This window comes from Bombina bombina, chromosome 2, assembly GCF_027579735.1.
Source record: "Bombina bombina isolate aBomBom1 chromosome 2, aBomBom1.pri, whole genome shotgun sequence".
NCBI classification, from domain to species: Eukaryota; Metazoa; Chordata; class Amphibia; order Anura; family Bombinatoridae; genus Bombina; species Bombina bombina.
In genome coordinates, this window is record NC_069500.1 from 1,018,060,328 (window position 1) to 1,018,088,057 (window position 27,730).

At 37.4% G+C, this 27,730-nt stretch overlaps 1 protein-coding gene across 1 annotated transcript in view; it reads right to left on the bottom strand.

The window, feature by feature from the left end:
• PRDM5 (PR/SET domain 5) overlaps window positions 1-23,378 on the bottom strand; it is a 492,849-nt gene extending 469,471 nt beyond the window's left edge. Inside the window, exon 1 of the mRNA XM_053703603.1 lies at window positions 23,211-23,378. Coding sequence (XP_053559578.1) covers window positions 23,211-23,303 — 93 coding nt within the window. The 5' untranslated portion in view covers window positions 23,304-23,378. The remainder of the gene's footprint in view (window positions 1-23,210) is intronic.
• Window positions 23,379-27,730: the final 4,352 nt, after the last annotated feature.

Here is a 27,730-nt window from a genome sequence, read left to right on the forward strand (position 1 = left end):
GATGCCCTGTTCAATACTACATGTATTAATAGTTAAAAAGACCAAAAATGAAAGCTTTGTTATTTCTCAAATTTTTAAATAAAAAAGCTAAATTCCTAAGCCTTTCAAAGCAAAGCTAACAACAGCCTTTTGAAATGATCACCTCCAGATAACGGCGCACACTCTATCAGAGAAACATTTATAGAAAACTGGCAAACTCCAGCTTTTCATTTAAACCTGTTGGGTATCTCGTTCCTAGTTTATAAATCCATTTTGCTTCTTTCTGCAAAAGGATTTTTTCATTATTGCCACCTCTACCATTAGTGATTCCTTTATCAATAATGATAAACTTTAAAGATTCCACGCTTCCTTTATGAAACATTTCAAAATGTCTCGCCACACTGGTGTCATTAGAATGAGCAATATCATCACGATTTTCTTGTACCCGGTCCTTTACAAGCCTCTTCGTTTTTCCTACGTAAAAGACCGGGCACGAGCATCTAAGAAGATATATTGCTCCCTCAGACTTGCAATTAAAGAAAAACTTTATATTGTAAGTCTTACCATCCTGTACAGAAAATTGTTTCGTGCTGTCCATGTGGACACAGTATACACAGTGTCCACATGGATAGCTGCCTGTTATCCCCCTGTCCTTTCTAAGCCAGTCTGCATCAGATGGACCCCTGGAAAATTGGCTTTTTACCAGGATGTCCCTCAGACTTTTTGCTTTCCTGGCTGTCATTAGAGGTTTTTCTCCAATTACATTTTTGACCTTGTCATCCAAAGTCAAAATATTCCAATTTTTGTTCATGACTGATCTAATATTATTCCATTGATTGTTAAATCTAGAAATAAATCTAATGTTGCCCCCATCTGATTTAGAATTGCCTTTATACAAAAGGTCGTCTCTCTGAGTCTTTCTGGCCTTCCAAAGTGCCTTCTTAAGGGACTTATTGGAATACCCTCTTAGTAAAAATCTATCCTTCATCATCTTAGCATGTGCGTCAAATTTCGAAAGAGATGAACAGTTCCTCCTTAGACGAAGGAATTGTCCATAAGGAATGCCTTTCTTTAAATGTGAGGGATGACTACTCTGAGCATGAAGAATGTTATTTGTAGCATTTTTCTTTCTGAAATTCTCAGTGACTATTCTATTACCCTCTTTCTTGATGGTAATATCAAGGAAATTAAGTTCCTTGGGGTTGGTCTCAGAAGTGAGGATGATGTTCCTGTCATTGTGGTTTAATTGGTCAACAAATAAGTTGAACTCTTCTTCCACACTATCCCACAAGACAAGAACATCATCCACATATCTGACCCACATTAAGACCTTTTCATTGAAAATGTCACTGAAAACCTCAAAAATATCAGACTCCCATGCCCCCAAATGCAGGCAGGCATATGTGGGGGCACAGACTGCCCCCATAGCCGTGCCCCGCAATTGACGATAAACTTGTCCATCAAATGAGAATACATTATTCTGCAGGACAAATTCCAGCAATGAAATGATGAAGTCTGAATGTTCAGAAAAAATGGACCCCTTGTTTCAAGGAATTTCCTAATAGCCTGTAGACCTATTTTGTGAGGAATTGAGGAGTAAAGTCCTTCCACATCCAGGGAGGCCAAAATGGTTTTTTCATTGACCATTACTCCATCCAATTTTCTCAAAAGGTCCACCGTATCTTTTACATACGATGGTAAAGTCAAAAGGAAAGGGCGTAGATATTTATCTACGTATTCTCCAATGTTTTCCGTAAGGCTACCTATTCCGGAGACAATGGGTCTCCCCGGAGGGCACTTCATATTTTTGTGCAGCTTAGGCAAGATATAAAACACCGGCATAACCGGATGTTCAGGAAATAGAAATTTAAATTCTTTTTGATCAATAGTACCTCTACTTCTAGCCTCATTCAGCAATTTAAAAAGAGAATTCTGGGTATGTTCCAAAGGGCTACCTCCAAGTCTCATGTACTGATTTTTATCATTAAGCTGACGTTTCACTTCATTGATATAAAGATGTTCATCTAACAGTACTAGATTACCGCCCTTATCGGCTGGCTTTATCACCACACCCCTAGCCATACTCAGTTCTTTTAAAGCTTTTCTCTCTCTTGGCTTCAGATTGTCATCTAACTGTTGTGGTAACAAACTATCTATGTCTTTTTCCATTTGTTTCACAAATAGATTGACCGCTGGAACCAAAGAGAGAGAAGGCATATAGGTAGACTTAGGTTTAAAACACGGTTTCTCGCAAGCTATTGCTTGTGAAGTATCTGTGTTTTCTTCCAGAACATTGTCTGCTAACAAAGATTCTAAATCTGCCAAAGCTGACTGATCGTCCATATCCAAATTATGAGCTTCTTTTTTTGATTTCATAATAATGGATAGTACAATTTTCCTGGCAAATAGGTGTAAGTCCTTAAGTAACTCAAATTTATCAACCATTGCAATAGGGCAGAAAGATAACCCCTTTTTCAGGAGTTCCACATGAGCCAGATTTAGGGGAAAAGAGGAAAGGTTCACAATCTGTAATTCATCATCATTGTGGCTATTCAATAGCCCCTGCGTGCTCCCCTTCTTCTGAATCTCCCCCTGCTCTGAACATATTGGTCTCCTCTCCCCCTGTTCTGTCTGGTTTGGTATCTCTTTTCCTTTGCTGGAGTCCCAAAGGGATCTTTTCCTTTTTCCCCTTCTGTTCTTTCTCCTCCTTCTTTTTGGCTGATACCAAAGGAGTTTTTTGAATTACTTACTTCTGAATCTGACACATCTGTACCTGAGTCGTATGTACCTTTCTGAGATTTGTAACTATAAACCCTTCCATTTTTGTAGTCATCCTGATCTCTCCTATATTTCCTACATTTCCTTGCCTTAATGTCAGTTTTTAATTTAGACACATTCAGACTTGTCTCACCATTCAATTTTTCAAAATTGGGATCATTCTCAAAGGAGTTTACTTTAAGTAAAGCTTTCTCAGCTTCCCCTTTAACTTTCTCCAATCTTTTATTATTTCTTTTCATCATCATATCCATCAGGTCAAGAGAGGTTGTGGAGAGTTTCTCATTCCACTCCTCCACAAAGGAGTCACCCTCCTCATCCTCTCTTGTGTTCGCTCCTGGATCTAATGAAAGTCTTAAACCTCTAGGGATAATTTTTTTGTCAACATAATTAGCTAAACTTGCATTTTCTGCCTTGATTTTTAGTTGCCGACCTAGGAGATAGCGATATCTCCTAAAAGCACTAAAAAATTTTAACATTTTCTTCATCCTGATCGTCTCCTACTGCATTATCATTAGCTAATGAATCTTTTAACTCAGCTTCCCATAAGTCATCCGATAGAGTGTCTTAATGTGGCTCAGATATGTGGATGATGTTGGACAAGTTTATCGTCAATTGCGGGGCACGGCTATGGGGGCAGTCTGTGCCCCCACATATGCCTGCCTGCATTTGGGGGCATGGGAGTCTGATATTTTTGAGGTTTTCAGTGACATTTTCAATGAAAAGGTCTTAATGTGGGTCAGATATGTGGATGATGTTCTTGTCTTGTGGGATAGTGTGGAAGAAGAGTTCAACTTATTTGTTGACCAATTAAACCACAATGACAGGAACATCATCCTCACTTCTGAGACCAACCCCAAGGAACTTAATTTCCTTGATATTACCATCAAGAAAGAGGGTAATAGAATAGTCACTGAGAATTTCAGAAAGAAAAATGCTACAAATAACATTCTTCATGCTCAGAGTAGTCATCCCTCACATTTAAAGAAAGGCATTCCTTATGGACAATTCCTTCGTCTAAGGAGGAACTGTTCATCTCTTTCGAAATTTGACACACATGCTAAGATGATGAAGGATAGATTTTTACTAAGAGGGTATTCCAATAAGTCCCTTAAGAAGGCACTTTGGAAGGCCAGAAAGACTCAGAGAGACGACCTTTTGTATAAAGGCAATTCTAAATCAGATGGGGGCAACATTAGATTTATTTCTAGATTTAACAATCAATGGAATAATATTAGATCAGTCATGAACAACAATTGGAATATTTTGACTTTGGATGACAAGGTCAAAAATGTAATTGGAGAAAAACCTCTAATGACAGCCAGGAAAGCAAAAAGTCTGAGGGACATCCTGGTAAAAAGCCAATTTTCCAGGGGTCCATCTGATGCAGACTGGCTTAGAAAGGACAGGGGGATAAAAGGCAGCTATCCATGTGGACACTGTGTATACTGTGTCCACATGGACAGCGCCAAACAATTTTCTGTACAGGATGGTAAGACTTACAATATAAAGTTTTTCTTTAATTGCAAGTCTGAGGGAGCAATATATCTTCTTAGATGCTCGTGCCCGGTCTTTTACGTAGGAAAAACGAAGAGGCTTGTAAAGGACCGGGTACAAGAACATCGTGATGATATTGCTCATTCTAATGACACCAGTGTGGCGAGACATTTTGAAATGTTTCATAAAGGAAGCGTGGAATCTTTAAAGTTTATCATTATTGATAAAGGAATCACTAATGGTAGAGGTGGCAATAATGAAAAAATCCTTTTGCAGAAAGAAGCAAAATGGATTTATAAACTAGGAACGAGATACCCAACAGGTTTAAACGAAAAGCTGGGGTTTGCCAGTTTTCTATAAATGTTTCTCTGATAGAGTGTGCGCCGTTATCTGGAGGTGATCATTTCAAAAGGCTGTTGTTAGCTTTGCTTTGAAAGGCTTAGGAATTTAGCTTTTTCATTTAAAAATTTGAGAAATAACAAAGCTTTCATTTTTGGTCTTTTTAACTATTAATACATGTAGTATTGAACAGGGCATCCTGCTGTATACAGCTTTAAGAGATTAGCAGGTGTATTAGCAAGTAGATCACCTGTGGAGCCACAGGTGGGTCTATATAAAGAGGATATCCGGTATAGAATAGTATGCCCTGATGAACCCCTTAGACACAAATCTTGCTGCAGGGGTGAAACGTGCGTTGGCACTTTGTGTAACTTTAGCACCTATGTGCTGTACTAGTCAGGAGTGAGGTCGACCAACTCCTGTCTTTCTTGTGTGCATTTTTCAAAGAAAACAAAGAAAAGACATTTTGGTACAAGTTTATTTCTACTTTGGAACTGACTCAATATTGATGCTACATGCTGAGAAAGAGCGTGTTTGTTTAAGCGGCTAGCTACTGGAGAATGTGGATATCCTATCTTGCGCTGGACTGAGCGTGTAACATCTATCTGAAGGTGTTTAAGGATAAGAGACCCTTTGCTGAGAAATCGTTTGGATTTGCGTGTGGCTGTTTCACTATACTTTTCTGAGTATACGGTGCATCCTGGTATGTGCTTAGCTACATAACATCGGTGGAAGCCTGGTTTCTTTCACCTTGTGCAACTGGCCAATCCAGTGGACAGATTCTCGGAGTTTGGGACACACCTCTTGCAATCGAACCTATTGCCAGCAGGCTGACAACCACACCTCAGGCTGCAAGTGACGTCACACGCGCTGAATGCTGCATCTACTTTGAATCGGAATATCGGATCCAAATACAGCAGCTAAGTAAAATAAGTGAACTTGTGCCTCCAGCAGTAGTTATCTACGTCTGCTTTACAGACGCTATATAAGACATTTGCCTTTCATTTCCTCTGATCTGTTTGTTGAAAATGTCTTTGCTATGAGTCAACTTGTTACCATTATGTTTATGTTTATGCTTGATTTTGCTTACGATTTTTGCTCACAATTTGTTACCTGTCTATGTAACAGATGGTAGGTTAGGCCTAACCCTTAGTTAATTAGCATACGTATGCTTAGAGGTTCCTGGCCTTTCAAGTAGCATTTAGTCTTTGAAATTTGCTTTTATTTAGTTAAGAATGCTCACTTTTAGATTTAGATTGACCTTGTCATTTTTGTGATCCACATACATGTGGTTTGGGATTTAAATAGGAATTAATAAATTTGATTATTTACCAAATTCTGTGTGCCTTGTTTTATCCCTTGCTTTCTTCACAACAGCATTATATGTTGTGATTACATTCTCTCTGTTTGACTTTTGTATATTTCCTTAGATAGCATATGTGCCATATATTAAAGTCGCTAAGTTAGTTTTTAAAAATTTTAATCAGAATATTTTTACACTTATATTATAAATCCCCCTGCTTACCGCACCTTCCTCTGCCCCCATTGCATTTCCTGGTCTATACACTCCTATACCACCCAGGACTCTACGTTGGCATCCAGGCTCGCTCCCGAATAAGTGAAGTGTGCGCATGTGCAATTTTACACTCTATGGTCTAATGTAAAAAAAGGAATCACAAGATTCAATGTTTCCTGCTGGAGTAAACAGCTGTGTATCAGTACGCTTTCACCTCGATCGTGATCCCCCTTGACAAAATGAGCAATTATAATATTATAAGTTTATAAGTTTTATAAATTGTTTATATTCAAATGATGTAGTACTGGGATTCCCTTACAGGCTGATTGTGCATGAATCACACATGAACGAGCACATACTCGGCCAATCAGTAAGTCGCAAATGTGCAATACAGCAGAAAGGCATATTAGCTACAGTGCTGGATGCCCAAAGGGCCGTATTACTATTGGTAGTTGGAAAAAAAAAACAGATTTGGATACTGGCAGAGGATAGAATAAATAAATGTCAAAATTAGTAAAAGATGTATTAGGAAGTGCATGCAAAAAACAATATACAAGATCATAAAGAGAAAACATTTAAATGTGTCTGCATTTAAGAGATAAATGGAGAGAGGAGAGTTGCCTGAGTCCAAGAGAAACTTTGTATATAAAATACTGATATTATTTGTATATTGAGATAAGTAAATGCCTGAGGGTATAATGAACGCTCCAGATAAAAATAACATGGTAATATCATCCTCTCACAGTAAGCAATAGGTTAATGGCCAGAATAAAATAGTAATATGCCTTATTTACTAGTATAAAATATTATCCTAAAATAAGATATCAGGAACTCACCTTTATGACAGGATGTAAAAAATGTGCAGTATCAGACCTCACATATCACAGAGTATTATATTTACTCTAAATGGCTTGAGTACATCAATAGTAGGAGGTGGCTCTCTTGACCTAAAGCTTAATAAGTCTTATAAGATTTGAAATATCATTTTTAGGAGGAAAAGAGGATAATGTTATATAAATTTAAAGGTAAACAGAACTGTTGTTATAGAATCTGTCCCACCGTCCCGGCTGCTGAGAGCGAGACAAAGGCAACAAAAAAGTGTTATATTAGCTGAACCATGGGGCTATCAGTGAGTCAAAAAGTCACCTCCTTACTATGCAAAATACCCGCTAAGAGGGCTCAAATAGGCAGACAAATAGTACATCTAAAGTATTCCATTACAATGATAGCTGGAGTCTCAGACTCACATTCACTAAGAAGACAAAACTGCTGGAGGCAACACTTATCTAACCTTTCTATACCCCTTTACACAAAAATTGTCAATGAAAAATATGTAGAAAAAAAAACTTCCATTTCCCTATTCCATAAGGTTATTAAAAATAATACTTGAGGGAGACCCATAAACAACTAAAAAAAGTTCTAGATCCATATTATAAATGAGCTGCGCTTGATATGAAAACCCAAAAGCTGCACTGAGCATACAAAGCATCTTGGTATTTCCTACACTTTCCAATGATTCTCACCAAGTTACACAATAAAAGTATCAGTCCAGTCAGCTAATGTTTGCCATAATGAATCATGACAAAATACCCTAGCCCTACCTAATGTAAGAGCACTTTCTGAGTTGCTAAAAAGCAGAGCCAAAGTTTTAGGCAACACTATCTTAAAGATCAATCAAATTTCACAGACTGTCATAGCACTGACACTGTACAGTGATTAAAGACTGATAGATAGCTTACTGACCTCTGTGGGTAACTGCTTCATATCTTGTCCAGCTGGATATTCACTTGAGTCTCCTACTACAGTGTTTTAACACATTAACAGATTCTCATCTGTACCTAGACAATAAAGGCTCTATTGTTTCATTTCAAATTGTGTGTTTCAAATTCTTCAATACACATATGATAAACAGCTATACATTACTGCATTCCTTCTCATAGCATTGTGCTACAAACTATTAATGCCATTATTTTGAAGCTAAAGTACTGTGCATATTAAGAAAAAAATGAATGCCAGCTTAAATAGGAATTTATTTCTACAGTATGTTAGGGAATACTTTTATAATTCTTCAGTGTGTTGAGAAGAATGTATTTATAATAAATTTAATCCATAGATACTAAACACAATTTTTTATTTAAAGGGACACTGAACCCAAAAATTTGTCTTTCGTGATTCAGATAGAGCATAACATTTTAAGCAACTTTCTCATTTACCCCTATTATCAAATTGTCTTTATTCTCTTAGTATCTTTATTTGAAAAGCAAGAATGTAAGTTTAGATGCCGGCCCATTTTTGGTGAACAACATGGGCTGTCCTTGCTGATTGGCCAGCACCAATAAACAAGTGCAATCCAAGGTTCTGAACCAACAATTGGCTGGCTTCTTAGATGCCTTCTTTTTCTAATAAAGATAGCAAGAGAACGAAGAAAAATTGATAATAGTAGTAAATTAGAAAGTTGCTTAAAATTGCATGCTCTATATAAATCACAAAAGAAAAAATTTGGGTTCAGCGTCCCTTTAATGATTCAGATAGAGCATGCCATTTTAAGCAACTTTGTAATTTACTCCTATTATAAATTTGTCTTCATTCTCTTGCTATCTTCATTAAAAAGCAGAAATATAAAGCTTAGGAGCCGGCTCATTTGTGGTTCAGAACCTGGGTTACAATTGCTTATTTGTTAGCCAAACGTAGTCACAAATAAGCAAACACTATCCAGGGTGCTGAACCTAAAATGGGCCGGCTCCTAAGTTTTACATTCCTGTTTTTTAAATAAAGATAGCAAGAGAACGAAGAAAAATTGATAATAGGAGGAAATTAGAAAGTTGCTTAAAATTGCTGCTCTATCTGAATCACAAAAGAAAAAAATTGGGTTTAGTATCCCATTTATCCCATTGGGTTTAGTGCTAAATTTATCGTTCTGCATTCTTCTTTGTATAACATAGCTATGTCACAATTTAGAATCATTATTTTATATAGCAACAAATTTGTATTCTTCTTAACTCAAAGTGGAATGTAATTTGTTCGAAGTCAAAATTAAACTTTCATAATTCAGAGGGTTGCCATTTTATAGAACGTTCCAATTAACTTCTACAGGGAGTGCAGAATTATTAGGCAAATGAGTATTTTGACCACATCATCCTCTTTATGCATGTTGTCTTACTCCAAGCTGTATAGGCTCGAAAGCCTACTACCAATTAAGCATATTAGGTGATGTGCATCTCTGTAATGAGAAGGGGTGTGGTCTAATGACATCAACACCCTATATCAGGTGTGCATAATTATTAGGCAACTTCCTTTCCTTTGGCAAAATGGGTCAAAAGAAGGACTTGACAGGCTCAGAAAAGTCAAAAATAGTGAGATATCTTGCAGAGGGATGCAGCACTCTTAAAATTGCAAAGCTTCTGAAGCGTGATCATCGAACAATCAAGCGTTTCATTCAAAATAGTCAACAGGGTCGCAAGAAGCGTGTGGAAAAACCAAGGCGCAAAATAACTGCCCATGAACTGAGAAAAGTCAAGCGTGCAGCTGCCAAAATGCCACTTGCCACCAGTTTGGCCATATTTCAGAGCTGCAACATCACTGGAGTGCCCAAAAGCACAAGGTGTGCAATACTCAGAGACATGGCCAAGGTAAGAAAGGCTGAAAGACGACCACCACTGAACAAGACACACAAGCTGAAACGTCAAGACTGGGCCAAGAAATATCTCAAGACTGATTTTTCTAAGGTTTTATGGACTGATGAAATGAGAGTGAGTCTTGATGGGCCAGATGGATGGGCCCGTGGCTGGATTGGTAAAGGGCAGAGAGCTCCAGTCCGACTCAGACGCCAGCAAGGTGGAGTACTGGTTTGGGCTGGTATCATCAAAGATGAGCTTGTGGGGCCTTTTCGGGTTGAGGATGGAGTCAAGCTCAACTCCCAGTCCTGCTGCCAGTTTCTGGAAGACACCTTCTTCAAGCAGTGGTACAGGAAGAAGTCTGCATCCTTCAAGAAAAACATGATTTTCATGCAGGACAATGCTCCATCACACGCATCCAAGTACTCCACAGCGTGGCTGGCAAGAAAGGGTATAAAAGAAGAAAATCTAATGACATGGCCTCCTTGTTCACCTGATCTGAACCCCATTGAGAACCGGTGGTCCATCATCAAATGTGAGATTTACAAGGAGGGAAAACAGTACACCTCTCTGAACAGTGTCTGGGAGGCTGTGGTTGCTGCTGCACGCAATGTTGATGGTGAACAGATCAAAACACTGACAGAATCCATGGATGGCAGGCTTTTGAGTGTCCTTGCAAAGAAAGGTGGCTATATTGGTCACGGATTTGTTTTTGTTTTGTTTTTGAATGTCAGAAATGTATATTTGTGAATGTTGAGATGTTATATTGGTTTCACTGGTAAAAATAAATAATTGAAATGGGTATATAGTTGTTTTTTGTTAAGTTGCCTAATAATTATGCACAGTAATAGTCACCTGCACACACAGATATCCCCCTAAAATATCTATAACTAAAAACAAACTAAAAACTACTTCCAAAACTATTCAGCTTTGATATTAATGAGTTTTTTGGGTTCATTGAGAACATGGTTGTTGTTCAATAATAAAATTAATAATCAAAAATACAACTTGCCTAATAATTCTGCACTCCCTGTATTATATAATTTGATTCTCTCTCTTTGAATCCTTTGTTGAAAGACATACCTAGGTAGGCTCATGGACAGTAATGCTCTACTTGGAGCTAGCTGCTAATTGGTGTCTGCACATAAATGCCTCGTCATTGGTTCACCCAATTTGTTCATAAAGCTACCAGGAGTGCATTACAGCTCCTTTGACAATGGAATGAAGAGAATGATTCAAATTTAATAATAGAAGTAAATTGGAAAGTTGTTTAAAATTGTATGTTCTATCTTAATCATGTAAATCTTAGGTTTCATGTCCCTTGTTAAGGCAGAACATTAGCGGTAGCTGAAGTATTTGTGAGGCATATATTCATTAAAGCGATATTAAAGGGACAGTAAACGTAAAAAAATGTTAAATAATTCTGCATGAGATTTGAGAGATTTACCCCCCCACACCAAAGGTATACTTACCTTCTGTTTCCGTGCCAGTCTTTTATGCTTTTGTTTTCTTATCAAAAGTGCCTCATGGGTGCGATGTGTAATCACAGAGCGCCTGATAATGGCATTGATCTAAATGTAGCACGCTCCCAGCTTTACCCAGCATGGAAGCGCACTACATTCAGATCAATGGCGTTATCGGGCTCGTGGTGATTAGACAGTGTGGCTGTGACAGGCTTTTGAGAAGAGAATTTTTTTTATAAGAGGCTGGTAAACAACGGAAGGTAAGTAAGTATACCTTTGGCAGAGTAAATCTCTGAAATATCTTTTGTTTTTGAAGGTGTTGCTAGGATAATGTTACATAGTGCAGAATTATGTAAACATTATTTTTTACGTTTACTTTCCCTTAAAATCATTTTTCCTTTGTTGTATTACAGTGTTTTTCTTTATAAAGAGGATGTGATAAAATATACAGCCGCTGAAGTGTTCGTTATCAGCCAATGAGCTTTTATCCCCCAAACCAGTTGCGTACTTCATGTTAATTTGAAAATAAATAAAAAAAAAACTTTAATATTTGATGCAAGAAAATTACAGTATGTTTAAAATGTTTTACTACTGCTGCTTCATATTCATGGTATGAATTAGCTGGATTTCAGTTTCCTTTTTAAATATGCCATTGACAAACATTCCTGTGGTAATAAAGCACGATTGCCAACTTCCTAACATGTAGGGGCCACAAATCAATATTTTAGAAGCCTTAAAGGGATATGAACAAGCCTATTTCTGGAGCACTATATGGCAGCAGTTTTGCAAGAATCTTATCCATTTGCAAGAGCACTAAAGGGCAGCACTATTTCCTGCCATATAGTGCTCCGGGTGCCTGCCTAGTTATCTCTTAAACACAGAATATCATGGGAACAAAGCAAATTTGATAATAGAAGTAAATTGGAAACTTTATTAAAATGGTACGCTCTGCCTGAATCACAAAATAATATGTTTGGTTTTCATATCCCTTTAGGGGCCGCATATACATTTATGGCTAGGAAACACAAATGTGAATATAGTTCCTAAACATATCCGTCAGCAAAGGGCCAGATATAGGTGAGCTTGATAGGTACTCTCTGTCTTCTCCCCTCCAGATGGCTATTTTGAGTAAAGGCTGTGACACACTGCAAGCGATGCGGTGCGAGGCGTGCAGCTGCTTTGCTCTGCGTCTCATCGCTTCTGAAGTTCAAATATTTCATCTCTGAGCGCTTAGCTACACGACCTGACGCAGCAGAGTGCTCAGAGATGAAAAGGCAGGACACACTGAGCGTGCACAGCTGCATCTACACGCTGCGCGTCGCTCTGCTTGCAGTGTGTCACAGCCTTTATAGTCACCTATTATAATCCCACATTTTTAGTTCTATTTTATTTCCAGGGCCACAAAAAATATTGCACACATTCTTAGTTCTGCTTTTTCTCGGGAGCCACAAAGACTGATGTAGAGGGCCACATGTATCCGATGATATAGCACATGATTTGATAAAGCAGGAAAAACATATTCCCAAGAATGTTTCTTTGTAGACGAGTCACAAAGAAATGTGCTCATGTTTTAACAAATCATGCACACAATTTAATAAAACGTGTGCACAAATCAGATATTTGCTTAGGTATGTTTATATAAATTGTGAGCATGGTTTGTTTAATTGTGCCTACGATTAAAGGGCCATGATACCCAAATTATGAAACACTTGAAAGTGATGCAGCATAGCTGTAAAAAGCTGACTAGAAAATATCACCTGAACATTTCTATGTAAAAAAGAAAGATATTTTACCTCAAAAATTCCTCAGTAGCCACATCCCATTGTAAAGGACTTCTAAGCAGCAAATCAGTATGTCTGTCCCGGGACAGCTAAGGGAGTGAGCTTTTGTGCACACTCATCTTATTTCCCTATTCAGTTTAAGGAAGTTTACTATGAAATCTCATGAGAGTTAAGTGAAATCTCATGTGATCACAGTAAAAGAGTTCATGACCTCGGCACTGGTGATGCTGATTGGCTGCTGTTCGTTTCTTCATTTTTTATTTTTTTTTACCTGCAACTGGGCAGCAGCTGAAGAATAACTTTTTATCAGAACTTACTCTGGTGAGCTGACAAGATTGTGAGGTAAAATATCTTCCTTTTTTACATAGAGATGCTCCTGTCCGCTTTTTACAGTTCAGTTAAGTTTTTATTCAAGTGATTTAGTATATGAGTATTATGTCCCTTTAAGAAACAAAAAAAAAATTGCATAGCCATGTTGCAAGGATAACACAAACCAAGCTAGGATCAGTGATGCAGAAATTATATGTTCTAACAGTTTAGAGCAGTGGTCTAAAAGTACTGGCCAGAGGGCCATATGCGGCCCTCAAGATAGTTTCATCTGGCCTCCCTTGTTTAATAGGTAATCTATTAAAGGGACAGTAAAGTCATAATTAGACATTCATAATTCAGATAGAGAATGAAATTTTAAACAACTTTCCAATTTATTTATATTATTTAATTTGCTTCCTTCTCTTGTTATCTTTTGCTGAAAGGTTTATCTAGATAAACTCAGGAGCAGCAAAGAACCTAGGTTCTAGCTGATTGGTGGCTGCATATATATATAAATATATATATATATATATATACTGATTGTCATTGGCTCACGCATGTGTTCAGTTAGAAACCAGTAGTGCATTGCTACTCCTTCAACAAATTATAACAATAGAATAAAGCAAATCTGATAATAGTAAACTGAAGTGGAAAGTTGTTTAAAATTGTATGTTCTACTTATATCATGAAAGAACATTTCTGGGTTTCATATCCCTTTAATTTGGGCTTTCAGGGTTTTTTTTTTACGGTTCTAAGAGGTGTAAATAGTTGATGTTCTATATAGGTGCTCACAAGATAAATATAAAGACAAGTGTCCAGTGTAGACTTCCACCATGCACTGCTTGGATAAATGTCACTTTTTACGTTGTTATACAGTTCCAGAATGATCACTTCACTTTGCACTCACAACATAAAAACATACAACTGTGTATGTCTATTTTGGGCTACAACTCCCATCATGCACTTACTACTTGGGTAAATGTCACTTCCAGTTCTTAATATATGTAGTTCCGGAGCACTTACTCAGTTCAAGGGGCCCTCATGGGAGAACACTTGGCCAATAGCCCCAGATACATTGAGCTTGATACCCCTGGTTTAGAGCATGCAAAATTTACTTTATAATGTTATGGCAAAATGAGAACCTGCATATCCTTTTAACTAGATACATGCCATCGTTAGATTTGCATAAGTGACAGTATTGCCTGGTGATATTATACACTGCCATATCTCTCCAACTGTCTCCAACATTTCAGTAAGTATGTATTTGATAGTGTTCCTGTTCATACAAACACAGTATTTACTTGGTGATGGAGATAACAAAGCTGAAGTTGGCTTCTTATTCGGTCAGCTTCTTATTCGCTGAAGTTGGCTTCTTATTCAGCCAGCTTCTAATTGGACCACTGATTACAATCAGACAAAAACAGCTGTTTAAACAAAATATGTACAATTATTTGTATACTAGTCCTAAAGCCCGTGTACACGGGCTAATTTTTGCAGCACCTCTTGCTCTCTCTCTCCCCCCTCTCTTTTGCTCTCTCCCCCCTCTCTTTTCCTCCCTCTTTTGCGCTCTCTCTCCCCCTCTCTTTGCGCTTTCCCCCCTATATTTTGCTCTCTCCCCCTCTCTTTTGCTCTCTCTCTTCCGCTCTTTTGCTCTCTCTATCCCCCCTCTCTATTGCTGTCTCTCCCCCTCTCTTTTGCTGTCTCCATTCCCCCTATTTTGCACTCTCTCTCCCCCCTCTTTTGCTCTCTCTCTTCTCTTTATTTTGCTCTCTTTCCCTCCTCTTTTTGCTGTCTCTCTCTCCCCTTTCTTTTGCTCTCTTTCCCCCTCTCTTTTGCTCTCTCTCCCCCATCTCTTTTGCTCTCTCTCCCCCATCTCTTTTGCTCTCTCTCCCCCATCTCTTTTGCTCTTTCTCTCCCCCTCTCTTACGCTCTCTCTCCCCTCTTTTGCTATCTCTCTCCCCTCTCTTTTGCTCTCTCTCCCCCTCTATTTTGCTCTCTCTCCCCTCTTTTGCTCTCTCTCTCCCCCCTCTCTTTTGCTGTCTCTCTCCCCCTTTCTTTTGCTGTCTCCCCCCTCTCTTTTGCTCTCTCTCTCCCTCTCTTTTGCTCTCTCCCTCCCTCTTTTGCATTATCTATCCCCCCTCTTTTGCTCTCTCTCTCCCCCTCTCTTTTGCTCTCTCTCTCCCCCCTCCCTTTTGCTCTCTCTATCCCCCCTCCCTTTTGCTCTCTCTATCCCCCTTCTTTTTCTCTCTCTCCCCCCTCTCTTTTGCTCTCTCTATCCACCCTCTCTTTTGCTCTCTCTCTCCCCTTTCTTTAACTCTCTTTCCCTCCTTTCCTTTGCAGTCTCTCTCTCCCTTTTATTTTGCTTTCTTTCCCCCCTCTCTTTTGCTGTATCTCCCCCTCTCTTATGCTCTCTCTCTCTCCTCTCTTATGCTCTCTCTCTTCCCTCTTTTGCACTCTCCCCCCTCTTTTGCTGTCTCTCTCCCTCTCTTTTGCACTCTCTATCTCCCCTCTTTTGCTCTCTCCCCCCTCTCTTTTGCTCTCTCTACCCCCCTCTTTTTATATCTCTCTCCCCTTTCTTTTGCTGTCTCTCTCCCTCTCTTTTGCTCTCTCTATCTCCCTTCTTTTGATCTCTCTCTCCCCTTTCTTTGCTCTCCCTCCCCCTCTTTTTTGTTGTCTCTCCCTCTCTTTTGCTGTCTCTATCCCTCCTCTTTCTTTTGTTCTACCTCCCCCTCTCTTTTGCTCTCTCTATCTCCCCTCTTTTGATATATCTCTCCCCTTTCTTTTGCTCTCCATCCCCCTCTCTTTTGCTGTCTCTCTTCCTCTCTTTTGCTCTCTCTCTGTCTCCCTTCTTTTGATCTCTCCCCTTTCTTTGCTCTCCTTCCCCCTCTCTTTTGTTGTCTCTCCCTCTCTTTTGCTGTCTCTATCTCCCCTCTTTTGATCTCTCTCTCCCCTTTCTTTCTATCTCTATCTCCCCTCTTTTGATCTCTCTCCCCTTTTTTTTTTTGCTCTCCCTCCCGCTCTCTTTTGCTGTCTCTCTCCCTCTCTTTTGTTCTCTCTATCTCCCCTCTTGATCTCTCTCTCCCCTTTCTCATGTTTTCCCTACCCCCTCTCTCCCCTCTTTTGAGCTCTACGCACGGCCTTTCACGGCCCCGCTCCACCCGGTCCTGCCCATCCACGCCCATGTCACGCCCGGCGGCCCGGCATGCTACTCAGTCACTCTGAGTCTGCAGTTCAGAAGGCCAGGTCTTTCCCAGGTCTTTCCCAAAACCTAAACAAACTTAAAATGTTATACAAATACATGTTATATTGCAATAAACAGATGGTAAACATGTCACAATGTTGGTTATATTTTGAATAAGTAAATTGTATATTGAAAGGGTTAAATTTGGGCCACTGATTTATTTAAGGATATATACAGGGTGTGAGCCCCTTCACATAATCCACATGTTCTCAGCCTGGCCCAACAGTTTCTATGGCAAACTGGTGCCATCCTTGCCACTTCATATATTTTACCTTTTCTGAATAAGTGACTGGTATTTTGAAAGGGTTAAAATCCTTTGGGCCAATCATTTCTGTGTGTATACATACAGGGTATGAGCCCCTTCATACAATCCACATGTTTTCAGACTGACCCAATGCCTTTTTGTGGCAAAAAAACTGGTGTCAACCTTGCCACTTAATATATTTTACCTTTTCTGAATAAGTAACTGGTATTTTGAAAGGGTTAAAATCCTTTGGGCCACTAATTTCTGTGAGGATATATACATCGCGTGAGCCCCTTCAGACAATTCACATGTTTTCAGACTGGCTCAATGCCTTTGTGTGGCCAACAAACTGGTGCCAACCTTGCCACTTAATATATTTTACCTTCTCTAAAAAAAGTAACTTGTATTTTGAAAGGATTAAAATCTTTTGGGCCACTGGTTTCTATAGTGATATATACAGGGTATAAGCCACTTCATACAATCTTTTCTTTTTTTTCGATTTTACGATTTCTTTTGGCAAACTAACCTGTGCCAACTTTGCCACATCATTTATTTGAACCTTTTTCTAAAAAGTAACTGGTATTTTAAAAGGGTTAAAGTCCTTTGTGACACCTATTTCTGTATGATATGTACAGGGCATGAACCACTTACTAGGATAGACATGTTCTCAGACTGGCCCAACGCTTTTTTTGACAAACAACAAATTGATGCAAACCTTGTCAAATCACATATTTTACCTTTTCTAAATAAGTAACTGGTATTTGGAAAGGTTATCTTTGCCAAAGAAATCTTTGGGCTTGTCTGAAAACATGTGGATTGTATAAAAGGTCTCACACTCTATATATCCACACAGAAATCAGTGGCCAAAATTATTTTAACCCTTTTAAAATACAAGTTACTTATTCAAAAAAGACAAAATATATGAAATGGCAAGGTTGGCACCAGTTTGTTTGCCATAGAAACAGTTGGGCCAGGCTGATAACATGTCTGTCCTATGAAGGGGCTCAAACCCTGTATATAGACACACATAAATGAGTGGCCCAAAGGATGGATTTTAACCCTTTTAAAATACCACCTACTTATTCAGAAAATTGTAAATATATGAAATGGCAAGGTTGGCACCAGTTTGTTTGCCTTACAAACCATTGGGCCAGTCTGAAAACATGTGAATTGTATGAAGGGGCTCATGCCCTGTATATATCCACACAGAAATGAGTGGCCCACATTATTTTAACCCTTTCAAAATACCAGTTGCTTATTTAGAAAAGGTAAAATATATGAAGTGGCAAGGTTGGCACCATTTTGTTTGCCATAAACAGCGTTGGGCCAGGCTGAGAACATGTGGATTGTATGAAGAGGCTCATGCCCTGTATATATCTACACAGAAATAAGTGGCCCAAAGGGTTTTAACCCTTTTAAAATACTACTTATTCAGAAAAGGGCAAATGTATTAAGCGGCAAGGTTGGCACCATTTTACTTGCTATACAAACTGTTGGGCCAGGCTGAGAACAGGTCTGTCCTATGAAGGGGCTCAAGCCCTGTATATATTAACACATAAATAAGTGTAACCATTTTAAAATAGAAGTTACTTATTCTGAAAAGGTAAAATATATGAAGTGGCTAGTTTGGCACCAGTTTGTTTGCCATAAAAAGGCATTGGGCCAGTCTAAAAACATGTAGATTGTATGAAGGGGTTCACATCCTGTATATATCCACACAGAAATGAGTGGTCCAAAAGATTTTAACCCTTGCAAAATATCAGTTACTTATTCAGAAAAGGTAAAATATATGAAGTGGCAATGTTGGCACCAGTTTATTTGCCATAAATAGTGTTGGGCCAGGCTGAGAACATGCCTATCCTATGAAGGAGCTCAGAACTTGTATATGTCCACAGAGAAATTAGTGGCCCAAATGATTTAACCCTTTCAAAATACAAGTTACTTATTCAGAAAAGGTAAAATATATGAAGTGGCAAGGTTGGCACCAGTTTGTTTGCTAAACATGTCTATCATGTTAAAGGGTTCAGGCCCTGAATATATCCACACAGAAATGAGTGACCCAAAGGATTTTAACCTTTTTAAAATACTACTTATTCACAAAAGGAAAAATATAATAAGTGAGAAGGTTGGCACCAGTTTCTTTGTCCTAGAAACCGTTGGGCCAGTCTGAAAACATGTGGATTCTATGAAGGGGCTCATACCCTGTATATATTCAAACAGAAATAAGTGGCCCAAATGATCTTAACTATTTCAAAATACCAGTTACTTATTCAGAAAAGGTAAAATATATGAAGTGGCAAGGTTGGCACCAGTTTATTTGCCAAAAAAAGTGTTGGGCCAGGCTGAGAACATATCTATCCTATGAAGGGGCTCAGGGCCTGTTTATATCCAAATATAAATTAGTGGCCCAAATGATTTTAACCCTTTTAAAATACCAGTTACTTTTTCAGAAAAAGTAAAAAATATGGAGTGGCAAGGTTGGCACCAGTTTGTTTGCTATAAAAATCGTTGGACCAGTCTGAAAACATGTTAATTGTATTAAGGGGCTCACTCCTTGTATATATCCACACAGAATTGAGTGTCCCAAAGGATTTTGACTCTTTTAAAATACTACTTATTCAAAAAAGGGCAAATATATTAGGTGGCAAGGTTTATTTACTATTGGGCCAGGCTAAGAACATGTCTGTCCTATGAAGGGGCTCAAGCTCTGTATATATCCACACATAAATTAGTGGTCCAAAGGATTTTAACCCTTTTAAAATACCAGTTACTTATTCAGAAAATGTCAAATATATGAAGTGGCAAGGTTGGCACGAGTTTGCTTGCGCTAGAAAGCGTTGAGTCAGTCTGAAAACATGTGGATTGTATGAAGGGGCTAAAGCCCTGTATATATCCACACAGAAATTAGTGGCCTAAAAGATTTTAATGCTTTCAAAATACAAGTTACTTATTCTAAAAAGTAAAATATATGAAGTGGTATATGTTGGCACCAGTTTGCCATAAAAAGGCATTGGGCCAGTCTGAAAACATGTGAATTGTATGAAGGGGTTCACACCCTGTATATATACACACAGAAATGAGTAGCCCAAAGGATTTTAATCCTTTCAAAATACCAGTTTCTTATTCAGAAAAGGTAAAATATATGAAGTTTTATATGTTGGCACCAGTTTGCCATAAAAAAGGCATTGGGCCAGTCTGAATACATGTGGATTGTATGAAGGGGTTCACGCCCTGTATATATCCACACAGAAATGAGTGGCCCAAAGGATTTTAACCTTTTCAAAATATCAATTACTTATTCAGAAAAGGTCAAATATATGAAGTGGCAAGGTTGGCACCAGTTTATTTGCCATAAACAGCATTGGGCCAGGCTGAGAACATGTCTATCCTACGAAGGGACTCAGGACCTGTTTATATCCCCACAGAAAGGAGTGGCCCAAATGATTTTAACCCTTTTAAAATACCAGTTACTTTTTCAGAAAATGTAAAATATATGAAGTGGCAAGGTTGACACCAGTTTGTTTGCTATAGAAACCGTTGGGCCTGTCTGAAAACATTAGAAAAAAAGGAGAAAAAAATGTGTGCCCAAGCACACACAAAATCCCATAGGGGGCGCCTCTTATTAACTCAGCAATATAAGATCATACAATATAGACAAACTTGAACATAAAGTCCATAAAATTCAGAACAGTAAGTCTGAAAACATGTGGACTGTATGAAGGAGCTCATGCCCTGTATATATCCACACAGAAATTGGTGGCCCAAAGGATTTTAACCCTTTTAAATACTACTTATTCAGAAAAGGGTAAATATATTAAGTGGCAAGGTTGGCACAAGTTTAGTTGCCATGAAAACCGTTGGGCCAGGCTGAGAACAGGTCTGTCCTATGAAGGGTCTCAAGCCCTGTATATATCCACACATAAATGAGTGGTCCAAAGGATTTTAAACTTTTTAAAATACCAGTTACTTATTCAGAAAAGGTAAATTATATGAAGTGGCAAGGTTGGCACCAGTTTGTTTGCCCTAGAAACCATTGGGCCAGTCTGAAAACATGTGCATTGTATGAAGGGGCTCACACCCTGTATATATCGACACAGACATAAGTGGCCCAAAGGATTTTCAGCCTTGCAAAATACTAGTTACATATTCAGAAAAGGTAAAATATATGAAGTGGCAAGATTGGCACCAGTTTGTTTGCTATAGAAACCGTTGGGCCAGTTTGAAAACATGTGCATTGTATGATGGGGCTAAAGCCCTGTATATATCCACACAGAAATGAGTGGCCCAAATGATTTTAACCCTTTAAAAATATCAGTTACTTATTCAGAAAAGGTAAAATATATGAAGTGGCAAGATTGGCACCAGTTTGTTTGCCATAGAAACCGTTGGGCCAATCTGAAAACATGTGGATTCTGTGAAGGGGCTCACATCCTGTATATATCTTACATAAATCAGTGGCCCAAAGTGTTGTAAACCCTTTTTATATACAAGTTATTTATTCAAAACATAACCAAAATTGTGCCCTGTTTACCATCTGTTTATTGCAATATAACATGTATTTGTATAAAATGTAATTTTGTTTAGGTTTTGGGAAAGTCTTTTATTTTATTTAATAATTGTAGATATTTTGTTTTAACAGGTTTTCTTGTCTGATTGTAATCAGTTGTACAATAAGAAGCTGGCTGAATAAGAAGCCAACTTCAGCGAATAAGAAGCTGGCTCGAATAAAAAGCTAACTTCAGCCTCGTATGGAGATAAACGTAGGTTGGAGAAGCTTGCTATATATTATGTCATAGATGTACTTGTACAAAACAGTTTTTGTAAACTTAGCAATCAAGTCAGAAGCAAATCAGCAAACCCATTAACTGAAAGTTGATGCAGAGTCTCTGAAGATCAGGTAGCAAATACAGTGTACCCTGGCAGCTATAGCTGATTTGTATAGCAGTAGTAGCACAGCAGTAGCAGTATTAATATCAGTAATTTACCATTGGTTGCCAGAGAAGGCTAATTTCTCTAAGTGTTAAAGGAACACTAAACCCAGCATTTTTCTTTTATGATTCAGATAAAGAATACCATTTTAAAAAACATTACAATTTACTTCTAATTTGCTTCATTTTTTAGATATCCTTTGCTGAAGAAATAGCAATGCACATGGGTGTGCCAATCACATGAGGTATCTATGTATGTGCAGCCACCAATCAGTGGCTACTGAGCCTATCTAGATATGCTTTTTACTTTAGCAAAGAATATTAAGAAAATGAAGCAAAATAGATAATAGATGTAAACTAGAAAGTTGCTTAAAATTGTATGCTCTATCTGAATCATGAGAGAAAACAATTGGGTTTAGTATCCCTTTAATAACAATAAAATAATAATTACCACCATCATCATCATAGACGATATCTATTAACACTATAGCGATCACTGATAAACCACATACAGAACTCTGAAAATAAAGTAAAATATTCATCACCACAGACTAGATTAAATTCTAAACAAATGTTTTTGAACGACTGTTATAACTAAAAAACAATCTGACCATAGTTGCCAACATTTAAAAAACAAATTCCAGGGACACTTTGCAGCAGAGCAAGCAAGCGGGTTACTGGAGTATTGACGACCTACTGTTCAACTGCTCCACCCACTCAGTTCTGCAATCAAAACACACCCATTTGAAAGTAATAGTATAATTTAGACTTATCCATAGTTTATTATACAGATTACAGCACCAAGCTCTTACACCTACCCAGTCTCTGGAACACATTCTGGGCATATGGTTATTTTTACAACACAGCATCAAAATTAGAAAGACAAATAATATGTGAACCCATTCAATAATAATAACAATATTCCATTAGGAATGAATTATATTTAAATAATACACTATATCTATTTATCATCTATCTATCTGTATATATGTATGTGTGTGTATGTGTGTGTGCATATATATATATATATATATATATATATATATATATATATATATATATATAGATAGATAGATAGATAGATAGATAGATAGATAGATAGATAGATAGATAGATAGATAGATAGATAGATAGATAAATGCAAACAACAAATGTTGTGCAAAAGAGATTTTCAGGGACATTTTCAGGGACAAAAAAAATCCAGGGACATACAACAAAATCCAGGGACTGTCCCTGGAAATCAGGGACTGTTGGCAACTATGTCTGACGTCTTCAGTGACAAGTCACCTCTGCCACTCCAGCATCCTCAGATGTGCCTATACATCACATAGCTGCTCCCACTGTCTGCGCTATCAGAATGAAGTGTGTGTTGTACACGTGGCATCTCTCCCCTCCCACATCTCATACACTACATACACATGTATAATGGGAAGCTGCGGCACAGCCCGCCGCCCTCACATAACAACGTAAGCCCCCCAACATCTCTGACACCCACCCATTACTTAGTGAGTCTGTTCCACAAACCTTTTTGACTTTTCTGCTGGTGTACAACCCCATCCCGTCTTGGACTTGGGAAGACCTCAGGGTAAATCTGTCTGGTACATACATGCCCTGCATGTTTATGGCTTAGCTTTTTATTTCTCTTATAAGCGCTAATGGGAAGGTATATTTGGGGTGGCTAGTGGGTATAAGATTTAGGATCCCCCAGAAGTTCCTGTAAACTCTCAATCAAAAACTAGCATCTAACTCCTAAACCCGCCCCTGCCACACAGATTTTCCCACTTAAGGTGGATCATTCTAGCTGCTGTATAAACAGCTAAACTAAATAAAATTGATGTAATTTATGTAGTTTTCAACAGCAGCATTCAATGGCAACATTTATATATTTATTAGTACTAAAATGTGAATATACAATTTTGAAGATAAACATCCCCTGACTTCGAAGGTAGTTATGCTTTTTGTCATTTTTAACTGTTATGGTTATAGGTGTTTATAGCAATATTGTTGCCTGCAATCTATTAAACAGTTAAACAGGGATAGGTTTTACACTGATCAGGAAGCAACATATATGGAGCCAGGAATTGCTAATACATGTTTTGATATTATCTAATCACTTCGTTTGTCTACCTGTACAGTAACTCTACCAGCCCACCTTTAATGAGAGAGACTAGGCCTTGGCTGTTCTACGGGGCAGCATATTTCACAGAGCTACGAGACCCTCCTCTCTGCTCAACCTTTTTAAGGAGGATTCTGAAATTGAATGACTAGCCAGTACCACAAGTTTTTTTTATGTATTCTGTTTGCCACACCGTATACTTTTACAATTCTATTTAACTCCTCACTTGCCCATATTAATAAAATAATTTGTGATATAATACATACTGTGACTCACATTTTTCTTTGTATGGATATAAATTTTACGCCGTTACACAAAAATATGTCAGTGTCAGATAAAAAGTTTACAAGACATATTCAAAACTCGGATGTTACTAAGCAGATATAGTCTGCTTTTAAAGCTGCATAATTTATGGTGTCTGCTTCAGTAACAGAAAACCATTAGCTAGTGTTCCCCCTTGTGATCCCAGGACCACTGCTCAGCGCTGGAATAAAACATAATGATCAAGGGCACAGCCTCTTGGACTGTTAGGAGTAATGACTGCTGAAAAACAGCTAGAAATTATAATCTATTCACTACTATAAATTGACCCCAAAAACAATTTTTTAAGATGCTGTAGTTTTGCAGCTGGGATGCCACCATGGTCACAGTGTTTTCATGGGCATAATGTGGCCACAGTCAACACTAACCCAAAAAATTAGTATTAATGCTATTGAGGGTGTACCCTAGTATAAGTACATTAGGGTATATATATAGCAAGGATTTAGAGCATAGACACTGAGTACTGAACCACATACTAAATAATTACAATTATGAAAAAATATTTAACATTTTATTCAACATACAATATTGTATGTCTCCATTTGTATTAGTATTTCCAACTTGCAACTCCGTATTCTTACAAACATCACCCATTGTTCTATCAGATTTTGCTACCTTGTCAGAATGTGGTAACCGTACCTCTGACTGCACATGCTTTGTATTACGTAATCACAATCCACATGGAATGTATAGAATGTGATTATGTAAATCAGCAGCATGCACACTGAGAGGTAGCAGATTCTGACAAGGAAGTTGTCCTGTCGGATTTTGTTGTGGCTAAGAAATGTGCGGATGTGCTGTTGAAATTGATTGTGATGATACTGTAAAACAAATAAAAAGTTCATATTAAACTGAAATATGTGTGTGTGTGGGTATATATATATATATATATATATATATATATATAATATATATACAGGACACAGTTAAATCACTTGTCACAGAGATGAAAAAGGTGACAATGAAAGCGTATCCTGTATGTATATTATATATATATATATATATATATATACACAGGTGTATATATTTAATATATATATATATCATTTTTATATGGACATTTTTTTGTTTTACATTATCGTCATATCAATTTCAACCACGCATGCGCACATTTCCTAGCCGCAGCAAAATCCAAAAGGATTTGCTTGTCAGAATCTGCCTCTCAGTTCGCATGCTGTTGATACATAATCACATTCTACATATTCCTTTTTAACATATGTGGAGTGTGATTACATAATACAGAGCATGCGCAGTCAGAGGTAGCCTATTCTGACAAGATAGCAAAATCTGATCGAACACCGTAAAGCCTAAAGCACGCTACCTTCCGGCCCTGCCCACCTGTGGGAAAAGGAAAACACACCTGATTATGAATGAATAATTGTGAACAGTGAATAGGGAATCTAGCAAGAAATCGGCTGTCTGGGTAACCCTCAACAAAACTTGCTAGTTTTTTGCTTTTTTCTTTTCCTTTGGTTTGAATAAAATGTTAAATATGTTTAAGGTTGTACCCTAGCCCTAACTCTAGCTTGAATGCCAGTTAGGAATTACCCTAGCCCTAACCATAAACCTAGCTAACACAACGTCACCCATTACTTGGTTATATGGGTGGCTAGAAAGATTCTGTCTGCAATATTTTAGTATAGATAAGAATTGAATCTACAATGTTAAGACTGCTATGTAAATAAATGCTAATCTAGATATGAATAGTTTACATAATTCCTTTACAATGATATTTATATTAAGAATGTACTGCCTATTAACCGCCTACGTAAGCGTTTGTAACTTAAGATTGCTGTTCACTTAAGATTACTGTTCATTGATTGTATACTATGATATGAGATGCGATGTTGTCTTTGTTTCCCTCAATAAAAACAGAATTTAAAAAAAAATAAAAAATAATTGTAATGTGTTTAAATTGTTCATTATCTTGACAGCAACTGTATTTATCCACTTTATGTGAGGAAATTATCCTGTGACAGGTACCACAGACAGTATTTAGCCTAGGGGCACATTCTGTCACTTGGGTGCCTTTCTGGCTGTTTAATTGATAAAAAAAAACTTTTCAATACTCTTTCTATCAGCTTACATTCTATGTTTATTTGACTACTTTGTGCAATCAGAATTTTTACTGGGAAACATATAGGTCTCCTTACAAAGATATATATCTGAATATATATATATTAGTGAACAAATACAGGTCCAGATTACAAGTGGAGCGCTAACGTTTGCGCGCAAAGAATATCGGGTTTTCGCATTCGTTTGTGTGAAGGTATTAGATGTTCAAAGTAAGTGTGAAAGTGTGATGGCAATCGCGATTTACGCAAGAATGGTTGCTGCAACCTCAGTGCTCTGGTTAACTGTTTTGTGAAACTAAAAGTGTCACAAAACAGATCAAAATACATTACACAATACAGTTACATTCATAATCACACTAATAAAAAATATTCAAAAAAATATTGCACACAAAAGTTATAAGGGCTTAAAAATATGAGGTCTTAGCATGCAAAGGGCTTTAACATTGAGATACATACATATACATGTCTAAAGATGTATATATATATATATATATATATATATATATATATATATATAAATATACAGTGGATGTAAAAAGTCTACACACCCCTGTTAAAATGTCAGGTTTCTGTGATGTAAAAAAATGAGACAAAGATAAATCATTTCAGAACTTTTTCCACCTTTAATGTGACCTATAAACTGTACAACTCAGTTGAAAAAAAAACTGAAATCTTTTAGGTAAAGGGAAATAAAAATAAAAAACTAAAATAATATGTGTGTAGTCTTTTTATATCCACTGTATATATATATATATGTATTTATAGACATATAAATACCGGTACATGAATACATAGGTACATATATTGACATTAATAGAATTGCATTGGAGACCTTTACTGTCAAGTAGTTGAAAACATGTAAAAGCATATTTATGCAATATTCATATATAATAAAGGCTTTAACTATGCATTTACTGTAAATATTTCACATTCCAATGTTCTAAATATCTCTCAATAGATATTCCTACATATACTGTATCTGTATATATCTAAACCTATTTATAATTATGTATAGGTATAGATATATATTGTACCAAAATACCATCAGATATATGTAGAAATATGTATTTCTGAATAAACAGAACATACGCTGCTATGTGAAGAACATTGGAATGTTCGGGTTAGCGCGCGAGTAGGGTGTTAGGTTTTTTGCTCCATTGACTTCTATGGGGGAATAGTATATTGCGCATGCAATATTCTAACTTCAGCTTTTTGCGATAACTTTTTACTTTCAACTTGTAATACGAGCGCAACTCGACACACACAAAAAACATACTTCTAGCGCAATTAGCGCGCAAGAGAAAGCACAAAATAGATCTCCACTCATAATCTGGCCCACGGTTGGTTATATGAGAGTGGTTATTTCAATGGCCACAGACGAGAGAGCCTTTGTAATAGTCTATTTTGATTTTATATGTACATGGTGGTTATATTGTATATTTACTACACTAACCATTTGTGCAGTTATTTTGTATCTCCTCTTTGATTATATGTGACAGATTATGGTGTGTCTTTAGCACTTCTTTTTTCAT